The 21,808-nt window shown below is 40.4% G+C and overlaps 1 protein-coding gene across 3 annotated transcripts in view; it reads right to left on the bottom strand.

The window, feature by feature from the left end:
* Window positions 1-21,808, bottom strand: part of Kif24 (kinesin family member 24) — a 66,805-nt gene that overhangs the window by 33,317 nt on the left and 11,680 nt on the right. For 2 of the 3 annotated variants that reach the window (XM_039111402.2, XM_006238113.5), the window contains exon 2: window positions 3,495-4,178. In XM_039111402.2, the coding sequence (XP_038967330.1) occupies window positions 3,495-4,153 (659 nt within the window). In that variant the 5' untranslated portion in view covers window positions 4,154-4,178. Of the gene's footprint in view, window positions 1-3,494; window positions 4,179-8,806; window positions 8,986-21,808 lie in introns of all 3 variants that reach the window. The other variant, XM_017593713.3, reaches the window with a different exon arrangement.

Genomic DNA, 21,808 nt, shown 5'->3' on the forward strand with positions numbered 1-21,808 from the left:
CTACCAACTGAATGACATCCCCAGACCCTACATCCCTTTCTCTTTTAATCCTATTGGATTGAAACTAAGTGTTTCAAATTAGGTGGTGGGTTTCAATGTAAGTTACCTCCTATACCCTATAGATACACTCAGCCCCTCCCTGAGTCCTGTTACTTTTCCCTTCTTTTCTTGTGTCTCTGTATGTGCACCTATGTGTGCAGAGGCCAGCAGACAACATTAGATGTGGTTCTCCTCAGGATCAGATTACCTTGTTTTCTGAGACAGATTTTTCACTGGAATCTAGGGCAAGCATCAGAGACCCACCTGTCCACCTCCTCAGTGCTGGGATTACAAGCATGTATTCCCATACTGGCTTTTCACGAGCGTGTTGGGGGTCGAACTCATCCTTCTGTTTACATGGCAAGCATTTTAATGACTGTTTTATCTCCCCAGCCCCACTTACTTCTTTTTTGCCTCACCCTAATATGAACTTATTAATTCATTAGAATATAACCATGTATTTCTTCTCAGAACAATTTTATGACTGATCTTGTCTGCTAACTCAATCTCCTATTTGATGCATTCTTTTACTGGCCTCAGTGAATTATTTAACACCCAGGATCTTTCACAAAGTTTATTTGCTAAGTCTTGTGTGGTATATTTAAAGAACCAATCACTTACATAGAAACAACTCTAAAACTAGGTTGTTTTTTTTAAAAAAAGAAAGAAAGAAAATCCATTTTCGCTCTGAAAATAAGATTTTTGAATGCAGGTTTTTTAATCAGGATTAATAATTTTGGTCTGTGTAAAAGAATAAATTAGCAATAAATTCTTCCCTCCTTTACACTTTAAAATTTATTTGACAGTCCCTTATAAAAACTTTAATAATAATTTTACGAAATTTACAAAAACTTTAATACAAAATTATATGGTGATATAATTTTTTCAAATAAATTCTGATTTTTCTGAGCCTTCCAAATGACTGGAAAATTATTTCTTGCCAGGATCTAAATTAGTTTTTACAGCAAACAAACAAACAAACAAACAAAATTTCCAATATTCATAGTGCATGGTTTTAAGACATCTTAAAGCACATCTTATTATTTCAATTAGTATTTGAGACTAATGCATCATCTAAGGCATGGGACTTGATAAGTCCATGGGGATTTTCTGTTCCCTTCTTAATTTTTCCACAAGAAAAAAAGAGAGTATTTTAACTGGTTATTTTGGAATCTAGTCTACTTTTTGATTTCATATTATTATCTGTTCCCTTATAAAATCTACTTTCATATGTTTTATTCTCATTTAAAAAAGGGTTTTGAGACAAAATCTTTAGATGTTTAGTATTACAGCTTGCCATAGGAAGCTAGTCAAAGAGGACACAATGCTCAGTCTTCTTTATTTTTGTTTGTGAGGCTTTGGGATGAGGTCTGGCACTGAGGCTCAGGCACCCATGGTGCTGGCATCACACTAGCACTGTGTCCAGCTAGTCAGTTTAGAGGTGTGCAGGGATTCCAGGATGACTCTCCTGGACAAAGGTCTGTGGTTTGAATTTTTAAGTTCAAAAGGCAAAGAGGAAAGTGTGCTCTTTTCTTAGTGGGCACCTTTTGGTTCATTTGTTTTTGAAATAGGGTATTTCTATGTGGCTTGAGCTCATCAGCTTTTTGTCTAAATGCTGGGTTTGCATGTACCCATCCTGACACAAATGATTATGTTTGTCTGTCACCTCTTACCTTGGCCCCCTAACGTCTAAGAGTCGCCATATATCTTAATTATCTTCATAACTAGAGTCAGACATCATAGCTATTACAATATTTGCAAAGCAAATGTAACAGCAATATTTGAATTAAAATATTCATTCTAAGTCATGATATGTTAAGCACTGAAAAGTAGTATTTTTATAAATAATTGTAATTTATATTTTCTATGTTGTTCAATAAAAGACTAAAATAGTAAAAAAAAGTTTGCTCTTATGCCTTTAATATTTATGATTAAAAGAAGAAAAATATTTATGATTAAAAGAAGAAAAATAGTACTAAATTCTCTGTGCTATGCTAGAACAAATATTTCAAATTATTATTGGTACTTTCACCCAATCCCAGCACTCGGGAGGCAGAGGCAGAGGCAGAGCGTCAGTCAGATCTCTGTGAGTTCAAAGCCAGTTGTACTGGCTGGTTTGTGTGTCAACTTGATACAAGCTGGAGTTATCACAGAGAAAGGAGCCTCAGTTGAGGAAATGCCTCCATGAGACCCAGCTGTAAGGCATTTTCTCAACTAGTGATCAAGGTGGGAGGACCCATTGTGGGTGGTGCCGTCCCAGGGCTGGTGGTCTTGGGTTCTATAAGAGAGCAAGCTGAGCAAGCCAGGGGAAGCAAGCCAGTAAGAAACATCCCTCCATGGCCTCTGCATCAGCTCCTGCCTCCTGACCTGCTTGAGTTCCAGTCCTGACTTGCTTTGGTGATGAACAGCAATGTGGAAGTGTAAGCTGAATAAACCCTTTCGTCCCCAACTTGCTTCTTGGTCGTGATGTGTGTGCAGGAGTAGAAACCCTGACTAAGATACCAGTCTAGTCTACAAAGTGAGTTCCAGGACATCCAAAGCTATTCAGAGGAACTGTCTCAGAAACCAAAACCAAGACCAAAAAACCCCAACCAAATGTGTGTGTGTGTGTGTGTGTGTGTGTTTCTTTCATAGTAATATAACAAGTAATATTTTAAAGGAACATATTTTCTATCATATCATTCTTAGCATTGGGTATTATTCAGTATTTCACCTCTCAAGGATCTTATTTAAAATTCTATCTTGAAGCCCTAGGTGAAAATTACTGCCATTCTAACTCACAACCTCTAATTGCCATCAAAAGGTCTTACTTTTTTTTTTTTTTTTTTTGGTTCTTTTTTTTCGGAGCTGGGGACCGAACCCAGGGCCTTGCGCTTCCTAGGCAAGCGCTCTACCACTGAGCTAAATCCCCAACCCCCAAAAGGTCTTACTTTTTGTAATCACCAAAACTCACCTGTTTTTTCAGGGCTGGATTTAAAAAAAAAAAAAAAAAAGCCTGCAGCCAGAATCAGGATCCTGTTCCAATGTATGCAGATGACAACTGTTCAAAGAACTACTCATTTTAACTACCTGCTCTCCTGCTCTGAGTATTAGTACCATTGTAGACCGCAGTTAGCCACTCTACTTTCTCGAGCACTCTAAGCTGTCACATTACACTCTAGGAAGTAACAGTAACAGGTCTGCCAGGCCTACAGCAGACCCTGCAATGCAGCAGCTGTTTGATATACACCAACAATGTACATCAGCTTTTTGCCATCCAGAAAATTCCAGTTCCCCCTAAATTTGCTTCTATCCATTTACTGAGATTATTAAGGCACAACTTGCTATCATTCATATGTTATAGTCATTCACTAAGAATCTGGAGTATTTGCACTCCTCTGGTCATCAAGAAGAAATCTGTTCTGCCTTAGGCTGTCTTCCCCTACTTCTCCCAAAAACATAAAATAAAGTATTACCTGACACAGGAGTGAGGGAGTCCATAGTTATACCCTGAAACATGAGAGACTCTTTGAATAACGGGGATATCACAATTTCCCAGTTTTGAAGAAAAGTAATTTGATGCAAAGAGTGGAGCGTTAATGTCTGTTTGCATGTAAGCAGCAGCAGCAGCAGCAGCAGCAGCACCACCACCACCACCACCAGCAGCAGCAGCAGCAGCAGCATCCGGGGTTCTTATTTTGGTCTGGTACTGGGAATCCTCTGGTAGCATGTGCTCCGGCACTTTTAGGTAAGTGGACTTCTGCTCATTTACAGAGAAGTCGGATAAACTGCCCATTTCATTGCTGGCCATTTTGTCTTTGCTGTCAGGAGAATCAAAATGCAGTTGTCTTCGGGGCCCAGATCTGAATTCCTGAGGCTTGATGTACAGGCTTCTTGCTTGAAGAGGATGCTCTGGGCTACTGATGGCTTTATCATCCTCCTGCATAATCTTAATGATTTTGATGAGTTGGAAAAGACGTTTGCGGTCGTTCATGTCATGGACTCCCAATCTGGAGTAGTCCTTCATTGTAACCTTGGCTAATTCATCTATTTTTTGAAGGCCAAGCGCAGTAAAATGAGGATAATACTGTGCAAGCTCAGCTTCACAAAGACACTCATACAACCAGGATGCCATTTTTGTGATTAGGTTTATATGAACTCTGAAGAAAAAGAGAAAAAGAAGTCATCCATATAGAATAAACTGATTATATTCCTTTACAAATTAAAACGGACAAATATGCAGAAAAACAGTTATCATCTCAAGTTTCCTACATCTTTTTCTTCTGAAATAGATAATTAAACAGCATAGTTTATAAGCAAAGCCACTTTTATACAGAGCATATGAACTAAGTTTGATTTCTTCATCTGTTTAATAAAAAGTTTCTAATTATATATTTAAATAAATATATGGACACAGACATAACACAGACCACTTACTTAATTGCTTGGGAGTTTCTCCTAACTCTGCAGTATCTGCTTAACACAGGCAATACACTGCTGAAACTTTGTTCCCAACCACTGATTGTACAAGACTAATTTTAGATGCTCCACTTAAGGGCAAGGCATGTTGCACACCTGCTTCCTATGATTAATGAACAAAGGCTAAGAACTCTTTCAGAATAGACAGCAGAACAAAATAGCAACCACAAGGACTATAAAGGAACACAGCTCAAAGAAAAATGCATTTTTAATCTGCTGTGTACTGGTAAGTAAGGCAGAAGTAAAAAAAGAACAATTCAGAATCAATTCATTCAGTATTTAAGATAATTCTAAAAGGTGGTCACAGATGTCTACCTGAACAAAACATCAATCAAATAATTTTCCTAGGAAATTAATACTACCGACACAAAATTTAATGACTCACATTAAAACACTTAAAACACTAGGAATTTAATTAAATACTAACAGGTGATGTGGTAATTAATACAAAATTTTTGTCTATTACAGTCGGAATTCTGAGTGGTTCTCCATTATTCCTGTTAATCAAGCTCAAGTTCTTAAGGATATTAGAAAGAACTTAAATCGTACTTTTTTTTTTTTTTTCCCGGAGCTGGGGACCGAACCCAGGACCTTGCGTTTGCTAGGCAAGTGCTCTACCACTGAGCTAAATCCCCAACTTAAATCGTACTTTAAAATATTTCATCAGTATCTTAAATGTGCTTCTGAGTGTGTGATTGTAGTGCCCTCTGAGGCTAGAAAATAGTGTTGTATCCCCTGGAGCTCAAGTGCTAGTATTAAATACGAGTCCTCTGGAAACCACTGAGCTAGCTGTCTCCCCTGCCCTCTGCGTGTTTGTCTGTATAGCCTGTATAGCCTAGCCTGGTCTGGAATTTGCTCTGCAGCTCTGGCTGCCTCAAGCTGTGATAATCTTATTGCCTTGACTTCCCCATCACTAGGATTACAAGCATGAGCTACCATGCCTATGCCTAACTTTTGAAAAATTTTTTCAAAATTATTTATTTATTTTATGTGTATGAGCGTTTTGTCTGCATGTATGTCAGTTAACCACATGTATACCTGATGCCCACAAAGTTGTGAGCTGCCATTTGGGTACTTGGAATCGAACCCAGGTCCTCTTGAAGAGCAATCAGTGCTCTTAACCACTGGGTCATCTCTCCAGTCTCTTACATTTTTTCTTTTCAAAATGGTTTGATCCTTCAGAGTTTTCAAAACTCAATTAATTACTGAAAAATTGCTTTCATTTTAATTTATTTTTGTTCTAAGAGAAATCCCCCCCCCGTGTGTGTTAATGACAGGATAACAAGGACAACCAAGCTGCTTTGAATAATTAAATTTGGAGGAAATACTAAAATACTAATTAGGCAGAACAAAAGACCAAAGGGTCCAAGCAACACATCCTGTACTAACTCTGACATCTACTAGGAGTAGGTTTGCCCTCTGCAAAAGCAGCCCACAAAATTGTTGCAGTCCTTCCATGAAGGGTAAACTCTACTTCTCCTCCCACTGCATCTAGAATAGCCTTCTAACTTCTTTTGGGTAATAGAATGCAATGAAATAGACTGCCACGAAGGGCTGGAGAGCCACCTTAGTTTGTACTGCTGTTCGAATTCTTCTATGACCATGTGAAGAAGTCTAGCCAGTAGCCAGAGGATCATGTACTACCACTACTACTTTGATAGCCAAAAACCCAGATGTGCAAGAGAAGCCATCCTAAGACTATCCAACTGGAGGGCTGCCATAAGAGCTGTGAGTCTCAACCTTCCTCCCACTGCCGCCCTTTAATACAGTTCTTCATGCTGTGGTGACCATAAAATTACTTTCATTGCTACATAACTGATTTTGCTACTGTTAGGAATTATAATGTAAATATCTATATTTCCCAATGGTCTTAGGGGGCCCATAGGAGTGACTCTAGGGGAGATCCGGTAAAGAACTATTAAGCTTGGTCCAAATCACTAACACTCAGAGCTTTAAGCAAATTAAAGGGCAATTGTTTTGAGCCACCAAGTTTGGGGCTCCTTTGCCTTTCTTGTTAGGATTTTGGAGCTATTTTAGGTTCACAGAAAACTGAGCAGAAGGTACAGAAACTGGCCAAATATCCTGCCTCACATGCACTCTTCTCCACGAATGGACCTACACTGACAAAGGAGCATTACTTTAAGTTTGCAGCTTACTTAGAGCTCTTATCTAGTGTTAGAGAAGTTGTGAACTTGAACAAACAGTGCATGTCTTCTCTATGTGAGTAACACATGGAAGTCTGATTGCCCCCAAACTCCTGAGCTGTGTCTACTCACCCTTCCCACTCACCCACTTAATGGTACTAATGATCTCTTTGTCTGGGGCAGGGTCTCACTCTGTAGCACTGGCTGTCCTGGTACCCACTATTGTAGCCTAAGCTGACCTCCGATCCACGGCTTCCTCAAGTGTTCGGATTAAAGGCATGTATCACATACCTGACCCAGTAATCTTTTCTGCCTCCAGTTCCTCCTCCTCCAGAGTGTCATGTACTTGGAAGCACGCAGCGTGTCAGCCTTTAGACTGACTCTTTCATTCATAATTTAGATTTTCTCCAAGTCTTTTTACGGCTTATTAGCTTGTTTCTTTTCACTACTAAAACCCATTCTACATGTGAGTTTGCCCTGGTTTATTTATTTGTTCACGTAATGAAGGATGCTTATAGTTTGGGCAATTATGAATAAAGCTTCTATAAACACCAATGCAGTTCTCATGTGGACATGATTTTCAACTCCTTTATGTAAATGCCAAGGTGCATAATTACTGGATTGTATGATAAGCCATGTAGTTTTATAATAAACTGCCAAGCTACCTCTTAAGCTGGCTGTACTATTTCCACTCTCACTAGCAAAGAAGGAGGAGGCCAGGTGCTTCTCATCACTTGTCACCATGTGTGTGCCACACCCATCTTTTTAAGACAGCTCAAGAACTTTTCTCCAAAATGAGATTTTCATCTCTAGATCTAGGTATTTTTTTCTATCACTTTGCCCCCAAATACCTTATACAGTAGCAAAACTAAAACCACCAATCCCTTTATTGTAGGTTGATGTCATTATGCAGGTGAAGGCAGACACAAGATAAAATGAGGCCTGTCATTGGATGAGAAGGGAGGGAGGTAAGAACAGAGGTTTTAGAAGGAGAGGGGAAGCAGAAAGAGAAAGGCAACATGGAGGCAGGCATAAACGATACTTACCATGCATCTCTACATAGATACAGGTTATTGTATTTCCTTAAGGGATGGATTTCTATAGGTCAATTTACCTTATCTAGGTGGGCGGTTTATATCTTTATTAATTGGTTGTGAGTTTATTGTGTGGATATATTATGGATTGAGAATTTAACATATAAATCTGATTGATAAATTACAGTTTATTGAGTACTGATTTTACTGGGTAGCTGGAACCAGAGTTTGTGGCTAGTGGCGAGCCACCAGGAGAGATACTAACCAGAGATAAACTATGGTTAGTTCTATATGGCCCTCCAGTACCAGAACTAACTCTAGGGATCAGCATGGCAACGTACCACACTGGAATGGCTCACAGACGGCTTGGGTCTGAGAATACTTGGGGGCGGCATGGAGCCTCTGAGATAAAAGTACCCTCAGTGCCATATGGCCCAATGATGCTGGCACCAGCACAGGATAAGAGGTTCCAACCCATTTTTTAAAATATTAACCAAAACATTTTATTGCTGTTTTTTTTTCTTATCTAGAATACTTGTCCTTGCTTTAAAAATCCCATTTTTCTATCATGAATGAAATGGCCCCTACCAGGGCATTCAAAAACCAATCATGGGGGGCTGGGGATTTAGCTCAGTGGTAGAGCGCTTACCTAGGAAGCGCAAGGCCCTGGGTTCGGTCCCCAGCTCCGAAAAAAAAGAACCAAAAAAAAAAAAAAAAAAAAAACAAAAAACAAAACAAAAAAAAAAAAAAAAACAAAAAAAAAAACCCAAAAAACCAATCATGGAGCTTCAGAAACCATAACAACATCTAGTATCTATTGAGCATCTAATACATACCAGACACTGTTCTGGGCCTTGTATTTGTTCATCATCACACAATCCTACCAAGGAGGTATAAGTGTGTATGTAACAAGTTACAATCGCTTAGTGTGTTTTCAGAAACTCAATGTTCTTCAACTTTGCAGCAGGAATGCCATAGAAGCTGGGCGTCTGAAATCCCAACACGGAGGCAGGGGAATCGCTGCAAGCTCAAGGCTAGCCTGGGCTATATAAAACCCTGGTTTTTGTTTGTTTAAAAAGATATTTGGGACCTGGGAAGACAGTTCAGTCAGTCAAATACCTCCTTACTTACAAGCCTGAAGATCTAAATTTGATCCCCTTAAGAAGAAAAGGCAAGCGTGGTTGGTCGTGTGTGACTGCAATGTGAGTGCTGGAGTGCAGACAGGAGGCACTCAGAAGTCGCTGGCAGCCAGACTGGCTGAATCTCAAAGTTCCACAAAGATCCTGTGCCAGATTCAATAAAAGCTCTGTCTAAAAAGAAAAAAAAAAAAAAAAAAAGGCGGACTAAGAGATGCACTCATTACCGACTTCATGGGTATTAGGTCCTCCACCCTCAAAGATCTGTGGGTCGGTTTGGTAGTGGGGCCTGTAATCCAAGCACTTGGGGAGCTGAGAGAGGGTTACATTGAATTTGAGATCAGCCCTGGCAACAGAGTTATCTACAAAGTTTGAGGGCGATTTGGAATACAAAGTAACACCTTGCTTCAAGACAAGAAAAGGAAAAAGAAGGTAACAGAATCCCTAAATTCTCCCAACTGAATAAAGAAACACCAGTAAGGGTTGAGGGATCCGGCTCAGTTCAAATCATCCTGACTAGCTGCATAAAACCCTAGGTTCGCTCCCAAGCACTGCCAAACTCTAGGCCATACCTTACACCTGTGATTCCAGCATCTGGGAGGTAAAGGCAGGCAGATTAGACGTTCAAGACACTCTTGGTCACAGAGCAAGTCTGAGGCCCATCTGAGTGACAAACAATAAACCCAGCATAATGACTAGGACACACACATTCAATGTTCCATGGTCATAAGTGTCGGCAGTTATTACCATTGCTATTGTTATCTCTCCTATCTTTACCACCTAGCATTTAAGAAGAGAAGAGAATTTATTCTACCTTCAGGGTTTTGATTTAAGCAAATTCTAAGCAGCTGCACTCTCGATTTGGCTCAGCTCTAACCCATGGGAACAGACTGTAAGTGCTATACCCAGGCTGCCTAAGATTCTGTATTTTGCACACCAATTCCCTTGGTGTAATGGCAAATGTTTCTCAGTTCAACTCTGATAATCACAGCCTTTACTGCATTCCTAATAAGTAAATGAGACTAAAACATTAGTTTTGAAACACTTGTATAACCTATAACATCATGGGAAGAGAAATAATAATAATAACAATAACAATAACAATAATAACAGCAGCAGCAGCAGCAGCAACAACAACATGCAGAGTAAAGCAGCCATGGAAGTTCTTCTAACACAGCTGTAGCCATCCCACTTTTATGGGCACTACCGTTAGACTATGTTCCTTTGTTTTCAGATTTAACATGCTTCCCTATAATTATATTCCATTTTACAAAAGTTCATCCCTCCTTTAACTTCTGAAATAAGCATCAGAATTACTCTTGCAACTTCAAACAAAAACATTTGAACCCTACCACTGAAACACAGAACAAAATAAAAACAAAGTAAACTTCCAGATTTGAGGGTAGATGCATTGAAAATTTTACTCAGATGATAATTTTACTTTACTGGTCTATCTCTGTCAAAAAGTCAAAGGTAAAGGCTGTGGAGGGATATCAGCGGTGGAGTGCATGCTTAGCATGAGCAATGCCCTAGGCCCCGGAGATTCTGTTCAGAGGTTAACAGTGATTGCTGTTCAGGCAATGGACCCACATAACAAACTGGGCAACCTTCAAATGCCAATAATTTCAGTTCTAAGGCATCTGATTCTTCTTCTGGTCTCTGCTCATTAAAGAGGGCTGCCTTGTGTGTCCTCAGTGGGAGAGGATGTGCCTAATCTTGTAGAGACTTGATGCTTTAGAGTAGGGGGATACAGGGTGAGGGGCACCCTCTCAGAAGTGAAAGGGAGCGGAGAATGAAGGAAAGAACTCTGTAGGGGGGTGGGGGCACCATTTGGGTTGTAAATAAATAATTAATCAACAAAACAAAAAAAATCCCATAGAGCTAGTTGTAACAGAATATGTAATCTCTGGGGAGCAAAGACAGGAAGACCCTCAATGCTTGCTGGCCAGCCAGTCTAGGAGAGCTCCAGTCTATCTCAAAAAAATAAGGTGAAGAGGTAGCAACAATGGTTCAGGGGTGAGAGGAGAATCAATTCCTGTAAGCAGTCTTCTGACTTCCACACATACACTATGCAACGCACGGCAGTAAGCATACTGAAGATGTAAAGGCAGAGGTATTATTTTAATATGTCAAATAAGATAGATCTTGATTTTAAATAACTCAGTAAACCAAATTACTAATACAGGTTACTAGATTAGGAGGCAAGAAACCAGCATCCGGTCCAGCTCTCCTAGGAACCTGAGATGCAGAGCTGGAGAGATGGCTCAGCAGTTAAGAGCACTGGTCCTGATCAATACCCAGCAACCACATGGTGGCTCACAACCATCATAATGGGATCTGATGCTCTCTTCTGTCATGCAGGCATATATGCAAATAGGGTGCTCATATACATAAATAAATCTTAGAAAAGAAAAAGAAACCAAGAAGCAGGTGACATACATGGTCAAACTATTTAACAACTATGGGTCTTGTGTTATGTTTTGTTTTAGGGTTTTCTGCAATGTTAGAGACTGTGGTAGTCTGAATATGCTTGGCCCAGGGAGTAGCACTATTAGGTGTGGCCTTGTTGGAGGAAGTGTCACTGTGGGAGTGGGATCTGAAAGAACCTCCTCCTCCTGGAAGTCAGTATTCTCTTTGCTTTTGGAACAAGATATAGAATTCACAACTCCTCCAGTACCATGCCTGCTTGAATGATACCATGCTTCCTGCCTTGATAATAGACTGAACCTCTTAACCTGTAAGTCGGCCCCAGTGAAATGTTTTCCTTTATAAGAGTTGCCTTGGTCATGGTCTGTTCACAGCAATGGAAACCCTAACTAAGACAGAGACAAAAACCTTATATGGCCTTACTAATGCTAGGCAAGCACTCAATACAGAGCTATCCTTCTGCACTCTTTTTACATTTAAAACCTGACTAAAAGTTCAATACATCATGAAATTAGTTGTGCTAATATATTCTACAAACATGTTGAAATGTATTTGTGATAGATTCTATATGGTATTTAACAGGTGCTTGGTATAAATAGGCACAGTGAGCACCTACAGCATTTAAAAATCATAAAACTTCAAGTATCACAAAAGTACATAGTATAATACTATAGCATAATAATAGTATAATACCAAAAACACGTTATTCACCCTGAGGTACTTCAGTTACCAAAATTTGCTACACTTGCTTCCTTGATTCATTTTTTTTCTTTCCTGAAATATATTTTAAAGTAAACTGCAGATATGTTATTTCATCTGTAAATTCATTTTAAGTGGAAATGTTTATATAACAACCATTATGTGATTTAATATAGTTAATAAAATTTAAAATGATTCTTTGTTTTCTTATACTCAGTCCATAGCCACAAATATTTTTATCAATTTTTGTTTGTTTGTTTTGAGACAGGGTCTCTCTTTGTAGTCTTGGCTGCCCTGAAATTTACTAGGCAGACGAGAATGGCCTTGAACATAGAGGTCCTCCAGGCTCTCCATCCAGAGTGCTGGGATTAAAAGTATATACCACGATGCCCAGCTCAAATATTTTTTTCTTTTCTTTTTTTTCGGAGCTGGGGACCAAATCCAGGGCCTTGCACTTGCTAGGCAAGCGCTCTACCACTGAGCTAAATCCCCAACCCCTCAAATATTTTTTAAATGTATATTTTTAAGTATCTTTTAAATTTTGTGTTTACCATTAGTGTGTGTGTGGAGGTCAGAGGACATAGTGTGGGAGTCATTCTCCTTATCCACTATGGGCTCTAGGGTCGAAATCAGGTAGCCAGACTTCTGTGGCAAATGTTTTTACCCAATAAGCTATCTGGCTGACTCTAAAATATCTTTTTACAAAACTATATTTTGTTCAAACCAGACTCTAAGGGAGTTCCATACACTTCATTATTATGCTTAAGTTTTCTTGTAAGGCACACCATGTCCCCTACCCCAACACAAACTTTACCCCTTTTTTCTTTTTGTTCCTGACTTCTTTTAAAAAGAAAAAATAAGTGTGTTCAAAAGCATGTAGCTTAATACTAAAGAAATCATTGACTGCTTATTTGAAATTCAAATTGAATTTTGTTTGGTGTGAATCTGGAAGCCCTACGTTAGAGCAGAATGTGCATTCCTAGCAAAATGTTCTGTCAGTGTTACTTAGCACATGCTTCATGCACACAATATACACAAATGTCTGTGGGAACTGAAACCTCATCTTCTTGCCGAGAGATTCACTCTTGAAATTAATCCAGAAGTTTCATTCATTGGTGATCAATATCTCCTCATTTATTTATTTAGGAGTTATAAATTGGTGATTTTCTGATTCTATCTTTCTTTAAGGAATTTTCCTTTAAAAACTTTTCTGGGGACTAGACAGTTGACTCAGCAGCTCTGTGGACTTTTTATTCTTGCAGAGAATTTGAGTTCCGCTCCCAGGTACCACACTATGACAATAATTCTAGTCCCAGGGGATCCAATACCCTGTTCTGACCTCAAACACCACCAGGCACATAAGTGATATAAAGACATACATGCAAGCAGTGAAACATACTCATAAAAGAAGTAAAAAGAAAAACTGGCTGTCAACAACTATGGCTACTGAAAGGTATGTGCTAGCCAGAGCCAGGATAAACTCCATGACAGGCTACAAACTAGCAGTTTGGGAGATTAGGGCTAAGTTTCTGCTTCCCAGAAATGAGAACACGGGTCCAGGAAGCTGTGGTTAGCCAATCTGAGCACACCTTGTCATCTGGCCTGAAGAGAGAATAGGTAGCTAGAATGAGTAAGCAGCCTCCTGGGAAGTCTCCAGAGCCTAGGCAACAATACATCAGTCAGACCCCTAGAGACAGAGCTAACCAAGGTAAAAGGACACATACCCCACCCTGGAATGCCCATGACAATAAAAGCTGGGCCTGCCAGTCCACCAGAGGGAGAGACCCCTGCGTGCGCGATCTCTGCTCTTGTATACTTGAGTGTGAGCGTCACTCTTCAATCCCTAGACCTAACACCACTTAATTACTCAGAACTTCACATGGAGGCAAGTATAAATGACCTACTCTTCTTTTCAATTCAATTTTTACAGAATGCCCAATGTATTTTACGTAATACCAAATGACTTATTTCAGAATTTTAGTGTGGAACTTCTTAGTTTTAATTCTTCACCAGGCCCTATTAATTGTAGTGTTTTATATAGTCCATGTTTTTCACTCAACTGCCTTAAGTTTTTGAGAGCATCATCATGCATATTTTCTGTCTAACCTGAAAATAAGCTTTTCTTCAATGAACACATTACTGTTACAATTAGCCACTCACCATCCTAAATTCAAGTGAAAGTTATGCACAGTCAAATTCAAGTGGTAAGCACAGACGCCTGGAGACTGGGAAAGGGAAAGAGTGAGAGTCGACACTGCTTGTTCTTTGGACACCTGTACAGCAACAAACACCTGAGCCATTGCTACTCACATCACAAGCTCAACCCTCTCTCTATCCCATCAATGTTACCTCTAACAAAGTTATACAGAATACAGAATGAGGCCGGGTGGGTAATATACACTTTTAATCCCAGCACTTGGGAGGCAGAGGCAGGTGGGTCTCTGTGAATTTGAAGTCAGTTTGGTCTACAGAGTTCTAAGATAGGCAAGCTTACACAGACAAATCCTGTCTCAAAAACAAAAATAAAACAATAACAACAACAAAAAGAATTCACCTTTGGGGGCTAAAGAGATGGCTCAGTAGTTGAGAGAATTTATTGCTCTTGCAGTGGACCCAGCGTCCCCATGATGGTCCTGAGAGCACATGTGACTCTCATTAAGCACCCTCTTCTGCACGCTAAGGGCACCTGCATGAAGATGGTGGCACAGGCTCACAGAGGCACACATAACACAAAAATAATAGAAATAAATTTATTTCATATTTGAGATAGGGTCTATTTAGTCCTAGTTGTCCTGGAACTCGCTATGTAGCCCAGGCTGGCTTCAAACCTACAGAGATCCTCCTGCCTGAACCTCCTCTGCTGGAATGGCACTATTTTTTTTTTTTTTTTAGAAAAAGTAATTTACCATGAATAAATTCAGTGAATAAAGCTCTCTTGCCCCATAAGCTTGAGGACAAGATCTGCAGAACCCATGTAAAAGTTGGGCAGGTATGTTGACAAACTATAGTCCCAGACTCAGGGGACAAATGCAGAGACTCTCCGAGGGAAGCTGGCTAACTAAGACTAGGAATCAGCAAACCCTCGGTTCAATTGAGAGATGCTGCCTCAATAAACAAAGTGGAGAGTATACTTGCCTCTTCATGCACACACATACATGTGCACACACATACATGTGCACACACATCTGCCCCCACACATGCACACCACACACATGCAACAAAATAGAAATTTTAAAAAATTTAAAAACATTCACTACGAATACAATTACACTGTAGCCCTAAGGATGTAAATGGAGTTCCTCAACAAAAAAGTAAAAGAAAAAAAAAAAAAAAAACAACCAATAAGAAACAAAATAAGTGGGGCTGGGGATTTAGCTCAGTGGTAGAGCGTTTGCCTAGCAAACGCAAGGCCCTGGGTTCGGTCCCCAGCTCCGAAAAAAAGAAAAAAAAAAGAAACAAAATAAGTAGTTAAGACTAATACAAGCTTTTAGTAAGTTAAATATTAGAAGGTAGAGATGGTAGCACACACCTTTAAACCTACCCAGGCAGAAACATGAATCGCTGAGGATTCCAGGCCAGCCAACGTGAAACCCTGTCTTAAATAAGTAAAATATTTTAGGAGGTTTGTCTGATCTCAAACACCCTCTACAACAAGTAGTTTTAAAAAGATTCCAAGGGTCTGGAGAGATGGCTCAGTGGTTAAGAGCACTGGCTGCTCTTCCAGAGGATTCAGGTTTAATTCTCCAGCACCCGCATGAGAGTTCACAACTGTCTGTAGCTCCAGTTCTAGGATGACTAACACCCTCACACAGACACACATGCATGCAAAACACCAGTCACATTTACAAAAAGGGTTTCAAGAAAAATGACAAATTGGGTGAAGGGAGCTGGGGTTGACAACTGCTATTCTGTTTAGTGTTTAGACACTCACACTGTACAAGGAGCAATAATTTTACTGGATCATTAGAGCAATTCTTTGATTTAGCAATTCTTTTAGACAAGTTAAATAACTGCTATGCTTCCTTCTCGAAATAAAGGGCAAATTCTTAAATAATCTATTTCTATGGTCTTTCTTATTGTGCCATAAAACTGCCCCAGGATCCCTTTTCTTGTTATCTGTGGTAGCATACAATTTTGTAAGTTAAATGACAGTGCTATGCACCTGTGGGACCACAATTATGACACAGACCCACTAAGCTCAAAACATTCCTCATGCCTGTCCCCATGCCTCCTTTTCTCTGCTCTTGGTTGAAGACTACCATGACCTACTTTCTGGATTTATATACTACTTGTATTTCCTAAATTTTTCCTAGGTGAAATTATGTTCTCTTGTATCTAGTATCTTTTATTTACCAAGGTGGTTTTGAGGTTTATCTGCAATGCTATCATTATCCCTTCCTTTTATTGGAGAGGGAAAAGATCCATAATGAACCTGTGAGTTGACAAGAGTAAAACAGCTTTCAAGTGACTTCCAAGATTAGAATTTAATTGTTCTCATGTCTGATACCTCTGACAGGCCCAGTCACTTCCCCCTTAGCTGACTCCTAGGTGCATGAAGTAGCTTACAGCTGTCACTACCAGAAAAATGAACTGCAAATTAGTGAAACCCCAGTGTGGGGGAGGATGATGGGCACGATTTTACATACTGGCTGTTCTGGTATTTAATACCACAAATATGCAGAGCTCTCCTTTGTGGCCAGCCTGAGGACTGCTAACTCTCAGCTGTTGAGGCAATAATCAGAAATAGTCTCCATATGTCAACAGCAAATTAGCCTAAAAAGTAAGCAAGCAAGCAATTCCATTTACTATAGCCACAAAAAAAAAAAAAAAAAATCAAAGATCTTGCTAAGCATGGTGCTGCCGCACACCTTTAACCCCAGCACTCTAGGGACAGAGGCAGAGAATTCCAAGCCAGTCCCTGGTCTACATATCAAGTTCCAGGATAGCCAGGACTATTAAAAACTTGTCCTTTTGTTGTTGTTGCTGTTGTAGTTGTTTTTCTTTAGATAGGATTTCTCTGTGCAAACCAGGCTGACCTTAAACTCAAGAGATCTATCTGCCTGTTTCTGCCTCCTGAGTCCTGGGATCAAAGGTGTGGGCCACCACTGCCCAGCTAGAGATCTGTCAAAAGGAAAACAAAACAAAAAACAAAACAAACAAAAAAAAAAGGACAGTAGGTAGGCAGGAAGATAGGAAGGATCCCCACATTGAAAACTATTAAAACATTGATGAAAGAAATTGAAGGAATCACTGCAAAGCCCTTTCACGGATTCTCAGAAGAATCAACACTGTTAAAATGTCCATAAAACCCAAAGCAAAGATTCAATGCCAGAATAAAGAAATACATCCCTATAAAATAAACACCAAAAAATGGAATATAAGACCCTAAAGATCTATATAGCTCAGTGTACAGCACTTACCTGGCAAACCTAAAGCCAAAGCATTTGCTTCCTAGCAACAAACCCAGTGTGCTGGTGCTTGCCTGTAATTTCAGCACATGAGAAGTGCAGGCAGGAGGATCAGAAGTTTAAGGTTATCCTCAGCTGCACAGCAAGTTTGAGGCCAGTATGAACACATGAGAACCTGTTTTAAAAAGAAAACTCAAAGCCAGCATAGTCTACAGAGAAAGTTCCAGGACAGTCAGGACTACACAGAGAAACCTGTCTTGAAAAACCAAAAACCAGAAAGGTGTGTATGGTGGGTGGTGGGAGAAGTGCAAAGGAGAGAAAGGCAGGCAGGCAGGCAGGCAGGCAGGCAGGCAGGCAGGCCGGCCGGCCAGTTGCACTTGGGAGGCCTGAGACAGAAGACTGCAAGTTCAAGGCCAGTCAGGGTAATTTAGTGAGACTGTTTTGAAATGAGGAGAGAAAAAAGATGGCTAGGTATATAGCTCAGAAGCACTTAGCATGAATGAGGCACTATGTTTATTAAATCTCAAGTGCAACATTAAAAAAAAACACACAACAAAAAAAGTAACATCAACTACAAACTCATTAATGACACTTTTTTTTCCTAAAGACACAGAAAAAAAAAGATCCTGAAATTCTCTAGTTGTAGTGGCACAAGCCTGTAATTACAGCACTTGGTAAGCTAAGGCAAGAAGTCGGCCAAAAGTTTGAGGCCATCCTGGGCTACATATGAGTACCAAGTCAACTAGGTTTATATAACAAGGCTCTGTCTTTTAAAACCAAACAAAATTAATATGAAGAGCAAACAAATCCAAAACATAGGCACAGCTGTCTTAAGCAGAGAGAGTAAGGTATGCATGCACATACAGACAAGCAGGCACACACACATACACACCAAATGAAAAATAAAGTGATCAAGGTAAATAACAAAGGTTAGGCTCACATACAGACAAGCAAGTACACACATACACATAAATAAAAATAAATACACATACTTACTAGCTGATTTTTTATGCAAACTTCTAAAAAACAGAAACCCAATTCTAATGATAGAAAGCAGGTCAGTGATTGCCTGGGGCTAGGATAGAGAACAGAATTAACTACTGAAGTATCAGGTAGAATAGAGACATATATATATATATATATATATATATATATATATATATATATATATGTTTAAAAAACAAAAAACAAAAGTGATAATGGCCCCAGTGAGTAAAGGTGCCCTGCCAGGAATCATGACAAACTGATTGATTCAGTTTGATCCATACTGATGAAAAGACCCACTCCCACACTCCTCTGACTTCCATGTGCATGTACTGGGGTATGTACATATGTACACACCACCAACATGAAATAAATATGTATTTTTTTTAATTGTAAGGTCAAATGATGGCCCAATAGATAAAAGTGCTTGTCACCTAGGTCTGATGATCTGGATCTTATCTGCAGAACCAACATAAAGAGTCAAGTGGTGGGGCCCACCCATCTGAACCTAACATTCCTACAAGACTTCGGGTGAAGACAGGAGAGTTACCTAGAAGTTGAGCATTTGCAGCATAACAGAAACAAGAGAGAAACTGCTTCAACAACTTAAGAAATAAACCCAGAAAGTTGTCCTCTGACCTCTACATGCTGTAAGGGTCTGAGAATCACCAAAGAAAGACTCAATAGTATGCAAAAGCAAAGAGTGTTTATTTTGCAGATAGTCAGCATGCAGGGGTCTAGCATTCATCAAAATGGCCACCTCATGGTGAGCTCCCAGACTCAAGTTAAAGCTGATTAGGGGAATTCCAGAGAGGGGTAGGTGACCTTTATCTTGATTGGTTGGCACAATTTCTAAGAGTACTGGTGACTCTGGGATTGGCCAAGGTTCTGGGGACTTTCCAGAACTGTTGCTAACTATTCTTGCCTCAGGCCAGATGGTGGAGCAGCTCCTGATTGTGGGCTGTAGTTTTTCATGGTTTGTTCAGTTTTGGGAAAAAGAAACTTAGGCCTAGAACCCTGAACTGGCATCTCACAGCCTGTAATGGAGTCAATTTAGCTCGACCTTCTCATTCCCTCCCTGAATAATAGCTTATCTCAAATCCTTGAGATTTCCATGGGCTGGTATTGTTGCTTGAGAATCATCAGTTGGACAGTGGAAATCTGTTCCTTGACAAACCTCACTAAAGCATTCATTATATAGGAATGCTTTATTCATTATATAGGAATAATATTCATTATTCAATAATATTCCTATGTTCATTATATAGGGTCCCATGAGGCCTTGCTAGAGCAGTTGAATGGTCAACAGGAGTCTGGATCATAGCTAGAGATATAAAGTCTTAATCCCCATATCTTACTGGCAATCCAATCAGCATTCTTCTTGCCAGCATCTGTGAACCTAACAAGTCTGTTTTGTGTTACCCTGTTAGACAGTAAGAGGGTTCAAAGCGAGGTCTACAGGTTTCTCTCCTAGGGAGCTGGGTGTCCTTTCACATGATATGGCCCCAGGTGTCCGGGTATCAGCAAACTGGGTCACAATGATGAGACCATCTTTAATGAGGTGGGGATGAGGGGCTTCCAGTTTATCCATTTGGTACATTTGCACCCCTATGCCACACAGGAAAAGGACTCCCAACCACTGCATTTGGCCCACTGGTTGGGATTTTGAGAGTGCCCCAGGCAAATGTAAAAGGCCTTCATGAATCCGTGTGTTCCTTCAGCCCCCAGGCAAGTTACAACCCTAACCAGGTCTGGTTGAGGGTCCCATCCCTTATCCCTTATAAAGGTCTACATGAAGAGCAGGGAACCAAGTGCCCGGGGGAGCTGAGTGAGTGGTAGAGTTGGCAACCTTACCCATTGCAATATTAATTATCTGCCAAGTCAGGTTCAGGGAATGGTGGGAGCTACTGGTTGATGTAGCAGGCCCCTACTAAAGACCAACACTCCTGTAAGGCAAGCAGGATCAGGAGTGTTGAAGCTGCAGCTTCAGTGGGTTGATGGGATGTTGGGATGCCCTCCACTGCCCTTGAGATGGGTACCATGGAAACCATTCCTGATGAGACCTCAACTGCTGAGTTTTCTCTCTCCTGACAGGCTTAATGTGGGAATGATGAATTCACATCTGGATCCCACCCACTTTCACAACCATTAGCATGGTCAGGATCACAGTATGAGGTCCTTTCCAGTGGGGTTACAGAGTCTTGTGGCTATGCTTCTTTTTTTATATATATATATATATATTTTTTTTTTATTAACTTGAGTATTTCTTATATACATTTCAAGTGCTATTCCCTTTCCCGGTATCCGGGCAAACATCCCCCCCCCTCCCCTTCCTTATGGGTGTTCCCCTCCCAACCCTCCCCCCATTGCCGCCCTCCCCCCACCAGTCTAGTTCACTGGGGGTTCAGTCTTAGCAGGACCCAGGGCTTCCCCTTCCACTGGTGCTCTTACTAGGATATGCATTGCTACCTATGAGGTCAGAGTCCAGGGTCAGTCCATGTATAGTCTTTGGGTAGGGGGGCTTAGTCCCTGGAAGCTCTGGTTGCTTGGCATTGTTGTACATATGGAGTCTCGAGCCCCTTCAAGCTCTTCCAGTTCTTTCTCTGATTCCTTCAACGGGGGTCCTATTCTCAGTTCAGTGGTTTGCTGCTGGCATTCGCCTCTGTATTTGCTGTATTCTGGCTGTGTCTCTTAGGAGCGATCTACATCCGGCTCCTGTCGGTCTGCACTTCTTTGCTTCATCCATCTTGTCTAATTGGGTGGCTATATATGTATGGGCCACATGTGGGGCAGACTCTGAATGGGTGTTCCTTCAGTCTCTGTTTTAATCTTTGCCTCTCTCTTCCCTGCCAAGGGTATTCTTGTTCCCCTTTTAAAGAAGGAGTGAAGCATTCACATTTTGATCATCCATCTTGAGTTTCATTTGCTCTAGGCATCTAGGGTAATTCAAGCATTTGGGCTAATAGCCACTTATCAATGAGTGCATACCATGTATGTCTTTCTGTGATTGGGTTAGTGGCTATGCTTCTTAATCCAGACTTCGTTACCTAGTTCAAAGCAATGGGAGTTAGTGGGAGGAACAGACTCAAAAGCCCGACAGATGGTAAGGCAGCTGTTTCTGGACTCTGTGGAGGGCCTCCAAGCACCCCCAAGAACTTGTATTGGTCATATTCAGCTAGAATATTAGACTGGAGGTTAGGCAGCATAGGAGGAGGCCTCCCATATAGTATCTCAAAGTGGATGATGCCTAAGATATAAGGGTTATTACTAGCTTTATGTAAGGTGCAAGATAGAAGAGATACCCAGTTATTGCCAGTTTCAAGTGTTAATATGATCAAAGCCTCCTTCAGGGTCTGATTCATCTTGTCTACCTGTCTTGAACTCTGGAGACTGTACATACAATGCAGTTCCCAATTGGTCTCTAAGACATGTATTAAATATTGAGTTACCTAAGAGATGAATACTGGTCCATTGTCAGA

The sequence above is a fragment of the Rattus norvegicus genome, chromosome 5 (assembly GCF_036323735.1).
Source record: "Rattus norvegicus strain BN/NHsdMcwi chromosome 5, GRCr8, whole genome shotgun sequence".
In the NCBI taxonomy this organism is placed as follows: domain Eukaryota; kingdom Metazoa; phylum Chordata; class Mammalia; order Rodentia; family Muridae; genus Rattus; species Rattus norvegicus.